At 44.3% G+C, this 22,041-nt stretch overlaps 1 protein-coding gene across 5 annotated transcripts in view; it reads right to left on the bottom strand.

The window, feature by feature from the left end:
- Nucleotides 1-19,072, bottom strand: part of RPTOR (regulatory associated protein of MTOR complex 1) — a 414,631-nt gene extending 395,559 nt beyond the window's left edge. For all 5 annotated transcript variants that reach the window (XM_004432844.2, XM_087441745.1, XM_087441746.1 and 2 more), the window contains exon 1: nucleotides 18,117-19,072. In XM_004432844.2, the coding sequence (XP_004432901.1) occupies nucleotides 18,117-18,278 (162 nt within the window). In that variant the 5' untranslated portion in view covers nucleotides 18,279-19,072. The remainder of the gene's footprint in view (nucleotides 1-18,116) is intronic.
- Between the last annotated feature and the right edge of the window lie 2,969 nt (nucleotides 19,073-22,041).

Raw genomic sequence — 22,041 nt, 5'->3', positions numbered from 1 at the left:
GGACTCCTAAGTCGTCAGATCACAGGCTTGGACTCCTGGCTCCGCTCCTTAGCAGCCAATGAATTCCGCAGGGTTGACTGCCCTCTCTACGTAGCCTCAGTTCACTCAACTGTAACAACAGATGCCTGCTAGGGGTGTCATCAGGATTAAATAGACTAATCCATGTGAAAAAAATGTTTGCAAATCGTAAAGTGATAAAGTGGGAGCAGTAGAGTTCCTGCCTTCACTGCCTCCCTCCCCTCCCTGGGCCCTCCTGTGCATCTCACCCACAGGGCCTCTTCCTTCACTGTCCTTTCCACTGAGTTCCATCTTTCCCTCTGCTGGCTCCTCTGCCTTGCAAACATTTATTTGCTGTTGCTCCCAATGCTGACCACTCCTCTCCTCCCAAACCCCCAGCTATGTGACCACTGCCTCGCTCTCCTCTCACCTCCTTGACAACTGTTCCCCAGAAATTCAGCTTCTACTAAATTCCCTATTGGACCAAGATATCTCTCTCTCAAAAGTCACCAATGGCCCAGGCTCCGTCATGCAACAAATATTTACGAAGTCTCTACTATGTAACAGATATCTCCTAGCACTATCTGTCCAGGGTGCGCCCTCTACATTAGGAAGTCAGCTCCTTATAAGGGAGGACTGTATGTGTTTTTTCTGCAAAGCTTTCAAGATAACATGTACTCCAAGTGTCAGCAACAATATGGAGGAACTGGAACTCTCACACAATGCTGGCAGGAATGTCTATCGACACAACTACTTTGAAAACCTGTGTGGCAACATCTACTGAGGCGAACTACATGTATTCTCTAACACCCACCAATTCCACTCTTAGATTTCTATATACGAGAGAAATCAGTATACATGTTCCCCAAAAGACATGTAAAAGAATGTTCATTGCAGCACAATTTTAATAGCCCAAATACTGGAAACCACCCAAATGTCCACCAACAGGGGAAGAATAAAATTTAGCACTACACTCAGCTACAAATGAGTACAGCTACAGACAGCAACAGGAGTGGATCTCAGAGACAATGCTAAGTGAAAGAAAGCAGAAACAAGAGTCCAGCTGTCTAACTGCAGACATCAGGAGGGTGGCATCCCAGCAGGAGGGGCGGAAAGTGACAAGAAGGACAGAGGAGAGGAACCTCAGTGGGGCAGGTAGCACTCGTCACATTCTGTTTCTTGATTTGGGTGCTGGTCACACATGTGTTCACTTTGTGGCAATTCATGGCGCACTTTAGCTGTGAAGTTTTCTGTTAGGCTTCAATGAAATTTACTAAAAATAAACTTAAAAATGTGAGTCTCAGTTAAGTGACCCTAAGCAACTATGCTTTCTCAGGACACCTAGCACAGGACCCAGAAAAAAACAAAAGGCCCCAACCTCAGAAAGGGCAGGAACAATGAGGGCCGGGCAGCAAAAGGACCCAGGCATGAGCTGCTCCATCGTTCTGCATTGCTGCCATGACTCAGCTCCACGCTGCATCTCCTGCCTTCTGTCCCTGAACCAACTGCTTCTTCACAGGTCATGTTTACCCATAACTAACTCAGAGCATGCCATGACCCCTTATAACCCAGACCTAACTCTGTTCCCACTGATGTGTCCCAATTCAAATTATTACAAGAGAACCAGATTGGTCCAGCTCATCTTCCCATGCCCACCAAGCGATATACTGTTGGCCTTGGGAAGTGGATACCCTTGGGTCAGACATCCAACCCTGGTCCACTTGGCTGCAGTCAGGAAAAGGCAGGATGCTGTGGTCCACAAAGGGTTGCCCCTTCAGGAGGGACAAGGACTAAAAGGGCAAAAAGGTTCACTGGAAGGGGCTATGGACTGGCAGACACCAAACGCAGCACTTACGAAATGTTATGCGTCAACTGCTTCCCAAAAAAGCCTTTCTTGGGGCCGGCCCCACGGCTTAGCGGTTAAGTGTGCACGCTCCGCTACTGGCAGCCCGGGTTCAGATCCTAGGCGCGCACCGACGCACCGCTTCTCCGGCCATGCTGAGGCCGCGTCCCACATACAGCAACTAGAAGGATATGCAACTATGACATACAACTATCTACTGGGGCTTTCGGGGAGAAAAAAAAAAGGAGGAGGATTGGCAATAGATGTTAGCTCAGAGCTGGTCTTCCTCAGCAAAAAGAGGAGGATCAGCATGGATGTTAGCTCAGGGCTGATCTTCCTCAAAAATAAATAAATAAAAGCCTTTCTCTTCCTTAGCCTCTCTTAAGCTACGTGGTTCTCATCCTCCTCATCTCTGACTGGCCTTCCCCTGATGGACAACCTCCCTTTTTCACTCTCCAAGAACTTCTACCATCTAACATCCGCCCCATGCAGTCAGTTTCCAAATTTATTTCTCCAAACTTGACTCATCTCTTCAGATTTCAGTGTACCTCAAACTCAACCTGTCTAAAACCAAACTCACTAGCTTTCCTCCAGAAGCACCCCTTTCTCTGAGTTCACTTCATGTTACTAATGTCTTGGTTCCAGATTTAACGCAACAACAAAAAACAGAAAAAACGAAACAGTTTAGACTTGAAGACATCACTATGAATGCAGTATGTTTAGCTTAATGTAGATAGAGATGGTTACATATAGAATTTATAGACATGTGTATATACACAGGGGTCAGTATACACACATATATTTCCTTGCTCTGTCACCTGAGAGGACCTAAAAGAAATGACACCCCAGTAGCAATGACCACTCCAACACCCATCACCCAGATCTTGGTCTCTAACACTATTCTCCAACAAAAGCAACCAGGGCTCCGTGGAGAAATGGCTGATTCTAGGACTGAGACAGGAAATGTACAAGATGAGCCTGGAGCATCCCATAGTGCCAGAAAGTAAGGAGGTGTTCCAAAAAAACCCACAATGATGGGGCTATGGCAAAGTAGCCCAGGAGCCAACTGAAAGAGCTCCCAGTGGACAAAGATGGAGCAATTTAAGGAACAGAATGAAGTAGTACTGGATTATAACCCAAAGCATAAAGTAAATATCCAGAAGTCCATACTGATATAAGTACACGATTGAATAGATTAACGGGGGAGCATAGATAAATCTCCCATACAGAAAAATCCCAAGTAATGTATGTAGATACCCTACCCTTAGGGAGGGAGGGCCCAATCCCCCACCCCTTAAGTGTGGGCTGGGCAGAGTGACTTCCTTCCAAAGAACACAGGATGGAAGCAGGGGGATAACAAGTGGAGACAGCTGGCAAACACAACTCAGCCAGGTGATCAAGGTCACATCAACAGAGATGAGTCATGTTGACAGCATAAACCCTTGACACGATGTGTTAAGGAGGGCATTTTCCCTCTGTGATATTCCCCATCCTGAAAACCTATAACCCTAGTCTAATCATGAGAAAAATATTAGACAGATCCCAACAGAGGGACATTCTACAAAATCCCTGACCAGCACTCCTCAAAACTGTCACGGTCATCCAAAAAGAAGAAAGTCTGAGAGACCGTCACAGCCCAGAGAAGCCTGAGGAGACATGATGACTAAATGTCATGTGGGATCCTGGATGGGGTCCTGGAACAAAAAAAAAGATAACAGATAAAAACTTAGGAAATCCGAATAAAGTGTGGACTTTAGTTGATGATAATGTATCAATATTGATTCATTAGTCGTGACAAATGTACTACCCTAATGTAAGACATTAACAATAGGGGAAACTCGGTACCAAGTGTATGGGAACTCTACCTACCTTCTCAATTTTTCTACAAATCTAAAACTATCCTAAAAAATAGAGTCCATTCAAAAAACAACAAAAAAAAAACCACCAGTTTTTCTTCCTCCTAACTATTCACCAAATCCCGCAATTCTCTCCCCATCTCTCTCAGAATGTTACTACTCCACACCCCACCCCTACTATAAAACCTTCAAAGATTTTGTTGCTTTCCAAATAAATGCCATTTCCTCATCCTACCATTCAGGTCTTTCAAGATTTGGCTCCAAGTACCTCTTACTCCTTGGACCAGAGGCCTCCTCCTTACTCTGGGCAAATCCTTCCCTTCCCACCTCCATGCTGGTCTCTCAACTCCACTTGCTAAGATCCTGCTCCATCCTCCAAACCCCTCTTGCCTCCACAGTCCCCTGACACCCACCTACCTCTAACCACCAGGTATGTGAACCTCCCTTAGGGTCCTTTCTTCTGCCTATCTCACCTGTGTGCTAGTCTCCACTGGCCCCTCCTGGGGATCAGCTGCTTAAGAGCAGAGGCTAGTCTGAACTAGACCCAACTCATGTTACTCGAGGCGGAGCTCTAGACTGCCAGGTATTTCTATAAATGTGTGTCAATCTACAAAATGCCCACTTAACCTCTGAAGAACGCTACCTTTATCATCCTCCTCACAACTCTGTAACTAAAGGAAAAGGGCCAAGCCTTCTGCTGGGCACTCAAAGCATCACAGTATGCCACCATTCCCCCACCCCCAGCACTATCTCCCACGGTATTCTGAAAAGGCCATCCTTTCACTTAAACTAGCCACCGTCTATCCACCTCCCTAGAAGGTCTTTCCCTCTACACTCCAACCAGCCATATCCTTCTCGTCTCTGTGTCCAGCTCAGGTCCTACCTCCTCCAGAAGACTTCCTCAACCAGACTCCCCTTCCGAAATCCCTCACCAGCTACTAGCCATACTGCTCCTTTTCACTGAGTGATAACAGTCTTGAACCACTAGTTAAATGTTTCAAGATTCTCTCTCTGATCCCCTAAGCTGGCCTGCACTCACATTGATTTTACAACTCTTCCTGGGGTTAGGGACTGGGTCATACTCCTTCTTCATCCCCACAGTGGAGCTAGTACAGCAGAGGCACTTACTCGGTAGTCAATAAACAATGAGTGAGCAGGTAAATAAATGATGGCACTCCTGAGATGTCAGCATTATTGCGGTCTCCAGGTTCTCCATTAATGCTCACATTCTCCAGACGCAGGATAGCCGAGCATAATGAGGGCACAGACACCAAGGCCCAAATCTGGGCTCCACTGCTCACTAGCTATGGGACTTTGGCTAGCTAAGAGACTATCCAACCTCTCTCGCCTCAGTCTCCTCAGTTGTAAAATGGGTATAACAGCACCTGTTCACAGGGTTATTCAGGAATTAACGGGATTGTCAATATGGAAAGCCTGGACAATGCCTGGCACACAGTCAGTACGACTTAAAACTAAGCAAGTATTGCTCTTATATTCCCAGAGGCAGGGAAGATGTTAAAAGCCGGAGGCCACACTGGCACTGATGCTGAGCTAGATCTTGAGTGTGGTGGGGCTTCCGAGGGTTTATTTTATCGTCATGCTTCAGATCTCACAAGGGCAAGGATATCAAAAGTAGATAATTCAAAATAATCCTTTAACGACACATACACTATAATCCTGGTTGTGAAGAAGGGGGAAAAGGAAGATGGAGTAGTAGAAAATACACCAAGATATTAACAGTGGCATAGCAGGATTTTATATCATTTTTATTTTCATTGTTATGTTTTTCCACATTTTCTAACTATTTTACAATGATGTATTGTTTTTATAATCTGAAGGAAAACAACAAATTTTCAAGGAATTCAGTTACTCCAATAAAAAATGTTAAAATATTTTTCAAGTACTAAGACCATCTTCAGTATAAAGTTTTACTTAAAGAACAAAAACTCTTGAGAGAAAATATTCATGCCTGCTGACCAAGTCAAACCAAGTTTTCAGGAGAAAAGTTGTGTGTATGACATCAAAGACTGAGGACCACTTCTCTGGAGCCAGGCCCTGAAGCCAGACTTCGGGTCTAATCTGGGCCCCACAACCCACCAGCCAGGCCAGCCACAGACTGGAAACAACTCATAGTCTCCTCTCACACATCATGGTCATCTACTCAGCGAGATGGCACGCACCAACAGGCTAGGTATTCAGGACATCCGCTGTAGCAAAGAAACAGAGACACCTTGTATCTGTGTGATGATTTCACCTCTGCAGAAATCAAATCTGGACCAAGGCCAGGCCTCTAAACTTGTTTAGAGGGAACAGAGAAAAAGGAAAAGTTTGATTTAACATTTTGACAGTACTTTTTATTTTTTTATTTTTTATTTTTTTTTTTTTTAAAGATTTTATTTATTTTTTGCCCCCAAAGCCCCAGTAGATAGTTGTATGTCACAGCTGCACACCCTTCTAGTTGCTGTATGTGGGACTCGGCCTCAGGCTGGACAGAGAAGTGGTGCCTCGCGCACCCGGGATCCGAACCCGGGCCGCCAGCATCGCAGCGCGCGCACTTAACCACCAAGCCACAGGGCCAGCCCAACAGTACTTTTTAATTTTGGTATATCTTTAAACCGCTTGTCTGGTCAATTTTTAAGGATAAAAGAAAAGTTATCCAAGAAAACACCAAACTGAACGATATTCACTGTGCACAGCTCATCACCAACACTTCCGGGCAGGGATGAATGAAGACCAGACACCAAGGGGAGAGGGGACTTGGGAACCATTTTAAGCAACACTGTCAACATTTCCCACTGAAACACTCCTTAAGGAAAATGTTCTCTGATTCCCACAGCCAGATACGGGCTCTTTCCCTTCCCAGATGCCCAGAGCAGCTTGTTCCTCTCTCTCCTACATGCAGCCAGGAGCCTGCAAGTCATTTTGCCACCTCCTGCACCCAATCAATGACCAACTGCGATCAACCCTCCTTCCAGGGAGCTCTCAGGCCACCCAAGTCTCACTGACACCACCTGAGCTCAAAGGGCAGCCAGCTCTTCCTCGGCTCCCACCTCCTCATCCTCAGGATGCTCCTGACCCACTCCCCCTCCCTCACACACATTCACACACACACATACACACAACTATTCACACACACACCTATTCTTTCTCACACACACACACACTCTCTCTCTCTCCCCACTCTGCAGCCAGAGGGATTTTTCTAAAATGCGATCGTGATCATGTCATGACCCCGCTTTAAAACCTTTCTTAATTGTCCTTAAGACAAAATCCAAATTCCTAGGGCCTTCTAAAGCTTCTCAGGACCTGCCGGGTTCACCCCTCCACCCTCATGGATCTCTCAGCACTTCTCTTCGCACATTCTCTGCTCCACCTATTCACTCAACAAATATCTACTGAGCACAGTCACTCTGAGAAGTTGGGGGCGCAGCAGTGGACAACACGAAGTCCCTGTTTCAGTGGGGGAGACAACACAAAAGCAGAGCCTGGTGTGAGGGTGGTGGCAGTGCTAGGGCAAATAAAGCAGGTCAGGCTGCACAGTGGCTGGAGCACTGCCTTGGGGAGGAAGGAGGAAAGCCCTCACCTGGGCCTTCGCCCAAGACCATGACCTCCCACCTCGCCACCTCTGCACACCCTGCTCTCTCAGCCCGGCCCTCCCACCCTCTCCTTCTTTGCCAGCTAATGTGTATTCTCTTTCAGGTACTGACCCTGAGTGCTCATCTTCCGGGAGGCCTTCTCCATGCTCTGCATGCAGCCACCACCACCCTAATGCCCTGCCTCCCATGTTGAGTCAACCCATCCTCCCCAATAAACTGGTAAACGCCTTAAAAACAGGAGTTATTCACACTTAGCATGGTGCCTGGCACATAGAGGCACTCAACAAATATTAGCTGAATTAGTGAATTCTCTAAATCAGTTGTTTGTGACTTAACTACTCTTTCCCCTCCCTGTGCCCCCACCACTTGACTTTACCCGTCAGGGACACCCTAAAAGGTACACACAGCACAGGGCTGGGCCGAGTGCCTCGGGCATACAGACACCATAGAAATGTCCAGCAAGCAGAATTCCTTAAATCACTACCTTGTTACTCAAGCACAGATACATAATTACTGCATTGTGCTTTTACCAAACTTTGCATAGGATGTCATTTTTCTCTAATAAAATATAAATTCTAAAAGGGCCCTGTCCATGTCTTACGTCTCCTTATAGCCCACAAAATCCCAAGCTCAGTGTCATAAATGAAAATGGTACTAAATGCTTATAAAAACCATTATTTCCCCTTAAAACATTGGGAAACTCTGAAACTTACTTTTAGGTAGCATACACTAACAGCTAGATTTGTGCATTTCACTCTGTGTAAAGTTTGCCTCAAACAACAATGTAATCAACTTCTTAGTAGGTTTACTTCTCCAAGTGCTATGGGTTAGCAATTCAGAAACTCCCCTCTGTGCATTCCAGCCTTGGGCAAATGACTAAATGAGGACAAAGGAGCCAGGTTCTCACTCCTGGGAAGGAAGTGACAAACCTGAAAAGGAGGAAAAAGGAGAATGTGCCCTGTGGCAATCACCAGCTCTGGAGACACCTCTGTGCATTCATGGTTTTCAATGTACAGCAATAAATAGAGAAATAAATAAAGACAGACATGGATGTCTTCACCCTATCTCTTCTGCCAAGGGGGCCTACAAACAATGGCACTCCAGCAGCAATAAGCAAACCTAACGCCCAGATCTTGCTTCTAAATTCCATTCTCCACTAAAAATAACCTGGGATCCTTGGAGAAAAGACTGATTCCAGGGCTGAGGCAGGGAAAATATAAGATGAGCCTGGAGCATCAAGTAAAGAAGAGTGCAAATCCTGGCATGTCAAAAGGGCAAAGGCGACAACTTGAAGAGGCCCTCTACGAAGCAAGAAAATAAATAATTGGGCCGGCCCCGTGGCTTAGTGGTTAAGTGCTCGTGCTCTGCTGCTGGCGGCCCGGGTTCGGATCCTGGGCGCGCACCGACACGCCACTTCTCCGGCTATGCTGAGGCCGCGTCCCACATACAGCAACTGGAAGGATGTGCAGCTATGACATACAACTATCTACTGGGGCTTTGGGGGGAAAAAAATAAATAAATAAAATCTTTAAAAAAAAGAAAATAAATAATGACAGTAACGGATCAAATGATCAAAGGTAACAATACTGGGACAAAGCAACATCCTATCATATTCTGATATGATGCTCTGAAAAAAGCACATCACTTCAATAGTATCCCACCCAAAATGCAGAACCTGAATCTGAGTGTGAGGAAACACACACACACAGCCAACTTGAGGACATTCTACAAAAAAACTGCCCTGTACTCTAAAAATGTCAAGGTCAACAAATCCATACAGACAGGAAGTAGAATGGAAGTTACCAAGGGCCAGGGGAGAGAGCTGTTGTGTAATGGGTATGGAGTTTCAGTTTGGCAAGATGAAAAAGTTCTGGGGACGGATGGCAGTGATGGTTGCACAACTATGGGAATGTACTTAATGCCACTGAATTGTACACTTAAAAGTGGTTAAAATGGTAAACTTTATATTATTTATATTTTACCACAATAACAAAAATTGTCAAGGTCAAGAAATTCTAAGAAAGGCTGAGAAACTCCTTTAGATTAAAGGAGGTTACACAGACAAAATCAGTAAACACAATGAGTGATGCTGGGGGGGTGGCAGAAATTGCTAATAAAGGGGCATCGTTGAGACAAATTGCAACATTTTAATGTGAACTGTAGCTTAATAATAGTAATATATCATTGACAAATGTCCTGATTTTTACAACTGTCTGTGGTTATGTAAGAGAATGTCCTTGTTCTCAGGAGATAGACACATTAAAGCATAAAGGGGCACAGTGTCTCCAACTTACTCTTCAATAGTTCAGGGAAAAAAATACATATTTACATTTATAAATAGAGAGAATGATAAAAAATGAGGCAAGATATAAACAACTGTGAATCGGGGTAAAGGATATATGGGAATTCATCATACTATTCTTACAGTTTTTCTGTAAGTTTGAAACTATATCAAAACTAAAAAATACAAAATAGTACTAGTCAAGGACAAAAGGCACAGATGAGAAGCAGAGTGCTGCCTGGGTAAAAGTACAACTCACTCTCAATGCTCATCTCCTCCCCCACCTCTAAAGGCCAGACACTCTCTGCGGTGGCACCCACCTGTCAAGTTTAAGGTTCAAGAACATTAAAGATTAAATTAATGCAGATTAAAGCATTAACATATCATGCCAAATATTTACAGGAATGGTATTTTCTATACATTTAATTAGATTTACAAAAAGAAAAAGGTGTCCAGCATCAGCCCTACTGAAACAAGCATGGTAGACACTTGCAGTACTTGGGTAATGTCTTCTGAATAAGAAGATGGGGTCAGAAACCTGGAGGATACCACCTATATATAATCCACATGCTATCTTGTTAAAAACTCTAGCTTTAGAATTCTACAAGGTGATAATGAGGAGGAAATGTTCTCATCCATTTCAGGACTCTTCCACAGCACGTTGTTCAAAATGGAACATGGCATGTTTTTTAAAGCAGGTTAAAAAAAAATCCATGTAGACAGTCCCTTTGTGGCTCCTGAGTCTCACATGAAGAATGCCAGCAGAAAGTTCATTCGCTTCCAGCGCAGAGAGAGACTGTTGCAGCCGACACTCACGCTCGGTCCACACTCTCCGCCCACTCTCTAACCCCCACATGGAGCCAGACTCTACTGATTCTACCTCCTCAGCATCAGCAGAGTCCATGCCCTTTCTCCACCGCTCCTGCAGTCGCCTGGTTTTGGGTCTCATGGTTTCTCACCTGGATTACAACTCCGCACTCCAGTGGGTGTTCCCACCTTCAGTCTCACCCAACTCCAAACCCTCCACTCCACCCACGGTCAAAAAGATCTTTCACAACACAAATCTATTATGACATTCCCCTGCTCAAATCCTTAAGCAGCTCCCCATCACCGACCACAACAGTCATTAGTGCTGAGAGTTTAATGCTGGGTCAGTGTGACTGATTTATACATTTCATAAATGTAGTTCAATGCAAATGATTTACTTATTTGATATAAATTCAAGATTTTCCCAATAATCATGTCCTTCCCACCTGTAAACACACATATATCAGTGTATTATAATTAGGTGTTGACTTGTCTGTCTGTCATACTAGACACTAGAGTCCTAGAGAGCACAGCACACTGTAAGTAAGCAATAAACCTTTGTTGAACTGATGTAAAGACCTCTGGCTACCCTCACCTGCCATACTGGATCGATTTCCTCCACTCACAGGACACACACTAGAAGTCTGGGGCAGGGCCGGCCCCGTGGCTTAGCGGTTAAGTGCACGCACTCCACTACTGGCGGCCCGGGTTCGGATCCCGGGCGCACACCGACACACCGCTTCTCCGGCCATGCTGAGGCCACATCCCACATACAGCAACCAGAAGGATGTGCAACTGTGACATACAACTATCTTCTGGGGTTTGGGGGGAAAAAAAAGAAGGAGGATTGGCAATAGATGTTAGCTCAGAGCTGGTCTTCCTCAGCCAAATGAGGAAGATTAGCACGGATGTTAGCTCAGGGTTGATCTTCCTCACCAAAAAAAAAAAAAAAAAAGAAGAAGAAGTCTGGGGCAACAGGGGGCCCTACTGATGGCTATATGGCTACACAGAAGGCAGCTACCCACACAATCACATAGGCGCTTCCCCAGCACAAGCTCAGAGAATGGAAAAATTGTAACAGATCACTTTTAGGTCTGTTACCTAATTTCTGGTCAAGTCACTGCTTGATATTTTTGGCCAACCACCTGACATCCTCAAGCCCTTCTTCCTAATTTAAGTTTGATGCCCACTCTCTTTTAACTACACTAACAAGTCTCAAACTTTTGATAACAGGACACCTTTACACTCTTAAAGATTACTGAAGACTACCAAAGAGTTACATTTATCAGCATTTTCCATATTGGAGGTTAAAACAAAAAAAGTAACATATTTCTTTATTAATTCATTTAAAAATTATAAACTCATTACACATTCAAATAAATATTTCTATGAAAAATAACTATATTTTCAAAAAATTGTCAGAGTGACACTGTTTTTTACAAATCTCTTTAACGTCTGCCTCAATAGAAGACAGATGGCCTCTCATATTCTGCATTGAATCTATTGTGATATGTTGTTCGACTAAAGTAGATGAGGAAAATCTGGCCTCACAAAGACATGTAGTTGGACAGGGCAGAGGTATCAGAATGTCCAAATAATTGAGAACCTTCCTTGATGCGACGTCAAAACTCAGTAAATTGTAGTTTCTTAAAGGTTTGCTGCAATCTATCTGAATAGAATATAAAACGGGATATCTCATCTATCTGAAACCACAGCAATGAACTTTTTGTACCCTGTTATGTTAAAACGCACTAGCCTAACTCTGAATGGATATTTTACCCATGGATGATTTTGTAATAACATGGATTGGTCATTTGGAAATATTGGTTCACTGAATTATGCAGATGTTCCAAATGGGGACACATTTCATTCTACAATATCAAAAAAAAAAAAAAAAAAATCAGAGTCATTAGTATCACCATGAGCTCATGAGAAAAGTCTATGAGAACTGGGAAGCTGTGAAGCTCACAGTGGCAGATACAGGTTTTCCAAAACTCTAATTTTCACTGAGAGCTCAAATTTTATCACTGACAACAAATACTGTCAGTTGTTTTCCTTGAAGTGATAGCTCACTTCATTCATTTTCGAGAAAATGTCTGCCAAATACCCAAGCCTCTGAGTGCCCAGAGTTGGCCTATCAGCACCTTACAGGTCCAGCTTGTGTTCCATGAAAAGCAACAGCTAGTTCAGCCTGCAGCCCACGAGTGCTCTTCCTAAGACAACCACGCACACAGCAGAGCGTCATTGTGCAAAGTCATCAAGCAAAGTATTAACAAGGCATGTGCTAAAGAGCCAAGATTTAATAAAACTAATAAACTTTATTGCTTTATCAAGGGCATTCTCAAGTGAAACTGAAATTTTTTTTACTGCGAGTGCATGGCAGTGAAGAAAACAATAACTACCAGCACAGTTTGGTGTCACCATCTTGATTCGTGCTAAGGCACCAGCAGTTTTACCCACCGTGGCTTTTGCACCATCAGCGCAGATCTCAACACAGTGGAAAAGGCCAATGACATCTTCCATTATTATGAAAACAGTGTCGACTTCGTGGACCCCCTGACAGTGTTGAGGGAAGCCCTGGAGCCCAGGAGCAAACAGCTGGGCTGTGCCACCAGCACTGTTCCGTCTGGTTTTGTAGCCCTGCCACCATAGCCGAGTCATCTCCCCATACATTTTGTTTTAGACTCCATGGCCTCTCAATATGAAGTTTTCAGTCAAGATACTGTGATACGGTTTTGTTTGTTTTTAACCAGGCTTTGTTTCTCAAGTTCCACTTCCTCTCCTTGCTAGTTATGTAACTTATGTCACTGTAGGCAAACCATTTAATTAAAGCCTCAACTTCCTCATCAGTCACATAGAGATAAGGATCTCTAACTAATTTATAGTGCTATGGAGGCTTAAGAGACATAATCCAGGTGCAAGCCTTTGTAAACTATCTATTTTCTCATCAGTATGTTTTCAGTGAATCCCTCCTATGTGCCAAGCACTGTCCTCTGTACCGACATAAACAAAGTCCTTGCTTTATGATGAAAAGCTCAGTTCTGGAGGTGTGAAAATAAAGAAAAATATCAGAGAAATAAAGAGTGATCATGAGTGACTGGGGAGCTGCTTTAGATGGGGAAGGTCTCTCTAAGGAAGTGACCAAGCAGCTGAGTGCGAAGGACAAGAAGGAGCCAGGTGTACAAAGATCAGCGGAAAGAGCATTCCAGGCCTTTCCACTCAAGAAGCAGAAAAGGCAGGCAGGGCCAGATCATGAAGCTCCGTGAGCCAGGGTGAGGAATTTGCATTCTACTCCAAGTACTCAGGAAGCCAGTGGAGAGGGCCGGTAGGAAGTAACGAAATCTGATTTACACTTTTTAAAGATCCCTCTGGCCACTACGTGAAGAATCAATTGTGGGGCAAGAGTGGACATAGGGAGACCAGTCAGGAAGCAACTGCAGTCTTCCAGACAAAAGATGGTAGTTGCCCAGACTGGGCTTGCAGCAGTGGAGACAAAATGAGGTGGTCCAACATAAGATACGCTTTGGAGGTAAAGTTGACAGGTTCTACTGGTGACTGGTGACAAGGCAATGAGGAGAGGAAGAAGAAAGAATTAAGGATAAATTCTAGATTTACAGCTTGAACAACTGACTGGGTGGTGGTGGCGGTGTGCTGTGATGGAGAAAATGCAGGCAATTAGGTATCTGAGACAGGAGTTCCAGGGGCAGGGCAGAATCAAGAATGGGGATTTGAGAGTCCCTGGCATGTAGATGGCATTTAAAATCATGAGCCTAGATGAGATCAGCTAGCAAGGCGCGTACATAGAAAAGAGAAACGGGTCCAAGATCAAGTCCCGGAGCAATCCACACTCAGCCATCAAACAGCAAAGGAGGGCCAACCCCGCGGCTTAGCGGTTAAGTTCGGATCCCGGGTGCGCACCGAGGCCCCGCTTGTCCAGCCATGCTGAGGCCATGTCCCACATACAGCAACTAGAAGGATGTGCAACTACGACATACAACTATCTACTGGGGCTTTGGGGAAAAAAAGGAGGAGGACTGGCAATAGATGTTAGCTCAGGGCCAGTCTTCCTCAGCAAAAAGAGGAGGATTAGCATGGATGTTAGCTCAGAGCTGACCTTCCTCAAAAAAAAAAAAAAAAAAAACAACAGCAAAGGAGTCTGAGGAAGAGCGATTAGAGACCTCAGAGGAAGAAGTGAAGTTCTGGGAAGACACAGAATCAAGTGAGGAAAGAGTTTCATGAAGGAGGGAGTGGTCCACTGTGGAATGCTGCTGGGAGATCGAATAAGATAATGACAGAGAAGTGACCTTTATATTTAGCAACAAATTATGGCCATGTTGGGGGTGGTTTCAGAGCCCAGGAAGGGAGCCTAACTGGAGTAGACTGCTAGACGGTGCAAGGTAAGGAATCTATAGAGGGAGTAACGTTGGATTATAAAGTATTACTATTTACCCTTTTTTGGTCCATATATTAGTTTAATGTATCTACTTGGCTTCCTCCGTGGTTTATTTGAAGTGCAGCTTACAAAGCAAGGCAACTAAGCCTAGAGACTGGTTTGGGAAATGGCTTCATCGTTTTATAGCTACATCTTCTACACACATGTAGGTATAGTGTGTCTGTCGATGGTTTTCTTTCAGAGAAATAGCTCTCAAGCTTCCGTGATTCCATTCCATATGTGCAAGGCAAAAGATCCATCCAATTATCCCCACATGCCCACTTTCCAATGGGAAAATGAACTCTGTGACAACTATAAAGTATCACAGTAAAACACAAATGGGGGAGATATATACACATCTGTTTCAGCCATAGGTCTATGAATGACTCATTTTGAACTGTAATTCATGTAATTTAGTTATTTGAAAATTACAAGACAAAAATGCTATTGATGCATATACGTATCATTCACCATACACAGAGGAATTAACCAAACAACAAACTAATTTTATAGTAACAGTATTAAATTAACAGTAACTTAGTAATTAAAACGCAAAAATAGTGGCATTTGAAAACCAGGACTGGTTCAAAACAAAGACTATGGGAATCCCCACTGAGAGTGGGCATGTGCTGTAGCTCTATAAGGATGCCAAATGTTGAGTGGTAGAAAACATTTTGGCGTCATCAGTCAACTTCAGTAAAGATGTCAATTTCAGGAATCCTTAACAACTCCACCAAATAGGACACCAGAAGGTAACCACTAATATATACACAAAATAAACATACATGGATCTGTACATCAATCACAGGAAGGAGCAGACTTCAGTTAGAGCAGTCAACAGCCAGGCCGGCCCCGTGGCTTAGCGGTTAAGTGCGCGCGCTCCGCTGCTGGCGGCCCGGGTTCGGATCCTGGGCGCACACCGACGCACCGCTTCTCCAGCCATGCCTAGGCCGCGTCCCACATACAGCAACTAGAAGGATGTGCAACTATGACATACAACTATCTACCTGGGCTTTGGGGGAAAAATAAATTAATTAAAAAAAAAAAATTCTTAAAAAAAAAGAGCAGTCAACAGCCCACCAAGAAAAGTGGTCTGTGTAGGTCCTAGTACAGGACAACTGGGCCCACACGTGTTGCTTTACAAAGATGCTGCTCCATCAGACTGCTAGAGGCCACCTCCAGCACAGGGAGACAATCTGGCCTGAAAGCCTGTGTGCTCAAGATTCCTCGAGTCAGAGCAGCTGCCTGGAGCTGCCATATTACAGCAGAAGTCACACACGGGTAACCCACCGGCCAGAACCAACCCCACAAACTGGGTTTGTTTGGCCTACAGTGTTGGACTACTTTGTGTTTGTAATATCTGAATTAGTGCCAATATTTTAAAATTGAAAGACTTCACATTAAAAAAAAAAAAAAAAGTTTTCTGGCTTCTCAAAGAAAAAGAGAGCAAGAGAAAGGGAGAGAAATCTGGCCGAGGCCCAGCTGCCCCTTTAGCTGCTTCGGCATGTGCTCGTCAGAGCCCTGCTGTTCACACCCTCCAGAAAATCACACACGAATCAAATGTCGGCTTTGAACCTGTGCCATTATTCTTCTTATATCCTGCCTGTTTCATTCATTTATGCTACCTTCCAACTCTTAGCATCACTGGAATTTGCAACCTTCATCCTAGTTGGGTGTACCTAAAAGGTACCCCCAGGGTCTAACCAGGGGAAAGAGTCTCCAAAGACTGTGAAGATGCCATGCTCTCACAAACTTAACTAAAAACATTAGCTGCTGATTCTCTTCTTTATTCAACAACTTGCAAAGGTCATATACAGCAAACTTTCTCCCTTGGCTCTTTTCTAAGTAGTAATCTCAGTAATTACTCAGACTCATAGAACTTTTCTTTCTCTTAACCTATGAAGAGCTTATCAGGGAATGTTGATCATTAACAAATTAATGCTTTAATTAAAAGGTCAAAAATATATCCATTAATCAGTTTTGGACAGTTTGAGCATGGGTTTAGGGTAGCAGAGGGAATCACATTTCAAAAGAAAAAAAAATGCCCTCCTAATAGAATGAAAAAAAAATTAGATGGTTACTTTAAAATAAATTTCTTTTCATATATGCATAGCAACCACAAAAGTTTTGAACTATATAATCTGTACTCAAGATGTCCATAAGACAGACTTTATACAATCTCTTCCAATGATCACCTCTTTTACTCCTTAAACTACTTTTGGAGGAAACAAATTTTCCTAACCTTTTAAAAGTAAGCCAAATCACTAACTGAAGCACTGGTTACTAGTGACTAACTAGAATTACCATAGAGTAATCTTATATATGTCCAACATCATATAATAAAAACAATAATCTTACATAAACATATTCATAAGCCCAGAGCAATCACACTGTACTGTAACACCAATTACCCCTCTGATACCACTAAAACGTTCAAATAAATAAAGACAGTTTTGAAGGAGAAAATAATTCATAAAAAGACAAATTATAAGTGTGCATAGACGAGATAGCTCCGCTCTTTTGGAGAACAGGAAATAGATGGTGGTTGATTAAGCGAAGATTCAACAAAATTGGCTGTTTTCCTTCCTACTAGCTGTTTGTGAGTCACTGTCCACACTCCAACACCATGGGGACCTCCTAAAAGCTGGATTCAAATTCCAACCCATTATACTCTCACTCCACTACGGGAGTGAGAGATTGGAGAAATTCTGTCTCCAAGTTATAGCAACATAACACAACATAAAAGGAGGAAAGTCTGGATTCAAGACAAATTGTTTAGAAGGCTAGATAAAGTTCATTGTAACTTTAAAACAACTTTGCATTAATTTGTTACTAGCTAAACATTTGTCAGTAATCTCGTTTCCTAGCATGCTATATTAGACTTCTGCACTTCACCTAGCATGGACAAAAAAAGTAAACTAACCACAAAAGTAGACTAACCACGTGGACACAAGTATTATATCTTAAGTTGTCTTTCCTCCACGTGTTAACAGCACTAAGTGTATCAAAGAGCGTGTAAATACTTGCAGTGCGGTATTTTCGAACTTACTTAACCTTTATTATCTGAATTAGAACTAAGTTTGAACGGAATTAACACTATCCAGTGAATAACTACTAACCAAAACACGCTTTTCCATTTACAGCCAAAAACTGGAGTCTGAAATGGTTTTTGTGCTTTTTAGTTAACTTGCAACATGTGGCTGGGAAAAATATCGCCGCTTTCCCAAGGACACTCTTCTAACTCCGAACTTTCTTCCGTGAAAAGACTACCAGGTTCCAAGGGGCGCAGTTGGAATCCACTTACCCGATCCTTCATCCTCCAGCTCTGAGCTAAGGATTTGGAGCCTTCAATTTTCTCACAGTGCCTCTTTTTCATAAAAGCCAAAGGCAGGTTCCAGTCTGTAAGGTCGGCCTCATCTTCCTCCCCGAGTCCCAGAAGAGGCGACTGCAGCATCTCGGACTCCATCAGCGGGGGAGGGGGTGGTGGAGTCCTTGGCAGCAAGCGCTCGAGAACCTCCAGCCTTAAAAACTAGCGTATACCAGAATCGGTGAAATAACAGAAAAAGAGGGAGTAGAAAAAGAAATGAGAGTATGCGGAGACCCTTATTCAGGCAAAAAGTGTGAGATCCTTCTCTTTAACTCTGCGCGGGAAGTCGGAGGGGCTGGGAAAAGCTGGAGGGAAATGGGGCAGCCCAAGGAGCTCCGCACGTACACACACGCCCCCAGATCCCAAGCCACTGGCTGCTTCTGAGGCTGTACGTCCCCGGAGGGGCTGCGAGCGGAGCTGTCAAAGGCGTGTGAGACTCCAGGCCTCACGATGACCCTGCTCTCGGCCTCCAACGCCTCAGCCGATTCGAGGACAGGCAGGCCGCCCGCTCTTGGTGCCGGTTCGCCGACTGGGCTGAGGTATCCGGCCGAGGGGAAGAAGTTCAGAGCGCCTCGGGTCTCCTCCAGCCACTCTCAGCCCTGTGGGTCCCGCAATCGCCGGAGCTGCTGCAACCAGAGCCAGGACCGGCCCATCGTGCTCGCCCGCAGCCGGCTCCTCAGCCCCAGGTCCGCGCGGTCTCGCCGGTCCTGGCCTTCGGCCCCGTGGCTCCCTCCTGCCCGAGAACGAGTCCTGAGAAACGAGCGACCTGGAGCCGCGGAGAAAACGAGTAATGTAGGCTTACTGGGTTTGGGGAGTTTTGCCCTCTGGTTTGAAGCTACAGTGAAACTTCTCTCATCAGCACATCAAGGAGGACGCCATATTGCCAAGACCCGGCATGCATCGCGATCTACGGCGTGGCTAACAGGCCAACCTTCCTCAGAGCGTTCTGGCCGCGCTTCCCAGGATGCGGCGAGAGAAGTCCCCGTCCCCCGTTACCATGGCTGCCACAATCTAGCTTTCCAGAGTTTGTCGCCATTCGTTCAATAGATCCATAATATCAAAGTCAATCCTACAAATGAAACTATATTCATTTAATTAATTTTGATAAAATCTTTTTATTATTACAAATGGACCTACATGCTTCTGAAATTAAAGGAATCAAGCCTCTTGTTTCTTCCAGACTTTGAAAAGGCAGGAAAAGCTTCAGAAAGAATCATTGATAATATTACAAAAAAAGATAGAGTTGTGGGTTGTTTTGCACGTAGTATCCTCTACAGTATCAATCAGATTTTGATTTTTTCAGGGAACACCAAGTGAAAATTTTAATTTCAATGATTACAATTTTTTGTTTAATCCACCTTATTTTCTCAGCAGTTGATTTTTGTTTTGAGATAGCTTCATGTGTAAACAACTAAAACCTGCGGATTTCTATGCGTGGAGGCATGCCTCCTGCGTTTTTTCTCTATTCGGTAAACACTGCTAATTTACAATGTGTGGAGAACTGTGTCCAGTGCAAGAGGGATTATAAAACCGAATGAATGCAGCATGCAGTGCCTGCCTTCAATAAACTTAGTATCCAGTGAAATGCACGTGTGACCTTTAGATAAAGCCAAGCAGGGCCAAAGAGGCTCGCCTTCCTCTCTGCATTTGGGCTTTGGTGTCAGGCACACCTGGTTCTGAATCTCAGCTGTATCCTTTCCATCTCTGTGACCTTGGTCAATCCCTTAATTAGCTCAGTCTCAATTTCCTCAGCTATAAATCTAGGGTAATAATACCCACCTTGAAGGACAAAATTAACCCGTGAAGGTGCCTAGTATATAGCGAGCGCCAAATACAATGCTAGCAGTGATGGTTCTGTAGCCATTGAAACTTAGCAACCCTATGCGCTTTATTAATCTAAAACCTCAGGTTGGGCTCTAGAAGATACTGTTTCTCACTGTGGTTTAACAGGGCTTTGACACAAGGGGCAGTCCATATCAAAATCCTGATAGCATTTGTGTTCCTTTCAACATCCAAGTGAATAGTGCAATCCCAGATCTTTCCCACCTAGCACATAGCAAGTGTTTAATAAAAGTTCTTGGGTTAAATAATTATCATCCCAAACATTCAGTTATTACATCGCAGTGGACCCAATTCTCCCACTAAAACTCAGAGCAAATTCATCAAAACACAGATGGAGGCTAAAACCTTGCTTTTCCCTGCCTTCTGTATTGGCAAAATATCCCCACAGTGACCAGCAGAGGCTGTGGGACTGCAGGGTCCTGAGAAGACCCTATTCTCACCTGAAGTCAATAACATAACTCCTGTTGCTGCCTTGTCACCCCTGCAGCACACAGCAGTGAAGACCATGATCCCCTGGGCTGCAGAGAACCTTGCTCCAGGCACTCTCGCAGGAAGCCACAGCTACAGAAAAGCAACAGCCTTAAACCCGCTCGTTCCTAACTAGCTCTGTGACCTGGGAAAACCCACTTAATTTGTGTGAGACTCAGTTTCCTCACCTGTAAAGTGTGTGTCACCTTGGGAAATCCACTCACCTTGTCTGATATTCCAAGTGAAAGGAGTAAAGGAGCCCATGGAACCCGAACCTGGCAGGTCATCAGAATCACCTGGGAAACTAAAACTAAAGATGCCCAGGTCCCACCCCAGACCTACTGAACCACAGGGAGTGGGAAGACAGGCATTCAGGATCTATATTTTTTAGTCAGGTAACCTTGATGACAGCTTAACATCAGCCAGATTTGGGAATATTGGACAATAGTCTCTCTAGGGATATTAGACAATATTCTCCTCCAATGATTCCATTCCGGCCACATGGTGAGCCCTCAATTAATATTTGTACTGAATAAATGAATACTATAAAGCAATTATGCAATCTTCCATCTAATAAATCAGAACAAGACTCACCCTCTCCCCCAAACTACAGAACAAAACACACCCTCTACTGTTTTACAATGTGACCCCAGAACCAAGCGGCCATTTGGGGTCCATGTCCTGAACTGAGGGTCAGCATACACATATTCCAGTCCCCAGCCCACCACCAAATCCTGCAGACATGGGCAACACCTCTGCCCTTCTCTATCTTCAGTCTCCACATCTGTAACAGGAGGAACTTGAAGAAGGTGAATCTCTAAGGACACTTCAGGTTCAAAGTTCTGTGATTCATGTAAAAACCAGAAAGGGGCTGGTGACAGCCCAGCTCCCAACTAGAAGTTTCAAGATTGAGCTTGAATCATTTCACGGCATCATGACATTTAAAAGAAACCTCATTCTAGTGTGTCCTGGATGACTCTATTCAAGTCCCAGATAAGCATTTGGTGCGCACCAGGATCCAAACCGGGGAACCCCGGGCCGCCGCAGCGGAGCACACAGCGCACTTAACCGTTTGCGCCACTGGGCTGGCCCCCCACATAAGCATTTGGAAGTGTAGCTCCAGGTTTCTGGAGGGCAGTGAGCATCTGTGACTAATGATAGGCTGGAAAATCAAGGGTTAATATTTCTCACCTGGGTGATCTCATTACCACGCTGTGTGATCTGCTGGCCACTTGGGCCTGCAGTTCCGATTTCCAATGTCTCCAGTTCTTCACAAGCAAGGACAGCTCCTGCTTTCCACAAAACCTCTAAATAAAATAATTTAATCTAGAAAAGAAGTTTTATGAATTTCAAAAAATGCACAAAACCTGGTCTGATTTTCAAATTATGAAAATGGGGGAGGGTGTTGATGCCCTCCTGGTGGTGAACACCAGGCTGCAGATGTAGAACTAGAAGAGAGGAAGGGCTTTAAGGGCCAGCTCTGATCTGAAACAGCAGAACAATTTTTGACCTGCCAGTACAGAGAGGCGGGGACCTGTTCCTGAAATGTGAA

Source organism: Ceratotherium simum, chromosome 16, assembly GCF_057802395.1.
Source record: "Ceratotherium simum simum isolate JZ-2026a chromosome 16, ASM5780239v1, whole genome shotgun sequence".
Lineage (NCBI taxonomy): Eukaryota > Metazoa > Chordata > Mammalia > Perissodactyla > Rhinocerotidae > Ceratotherium > Ceratotherium simum.
Note: the sequence above shows the minus strand (reverse complement) of the source record. Positions and strands in the feature narration are given on the sequence as shown.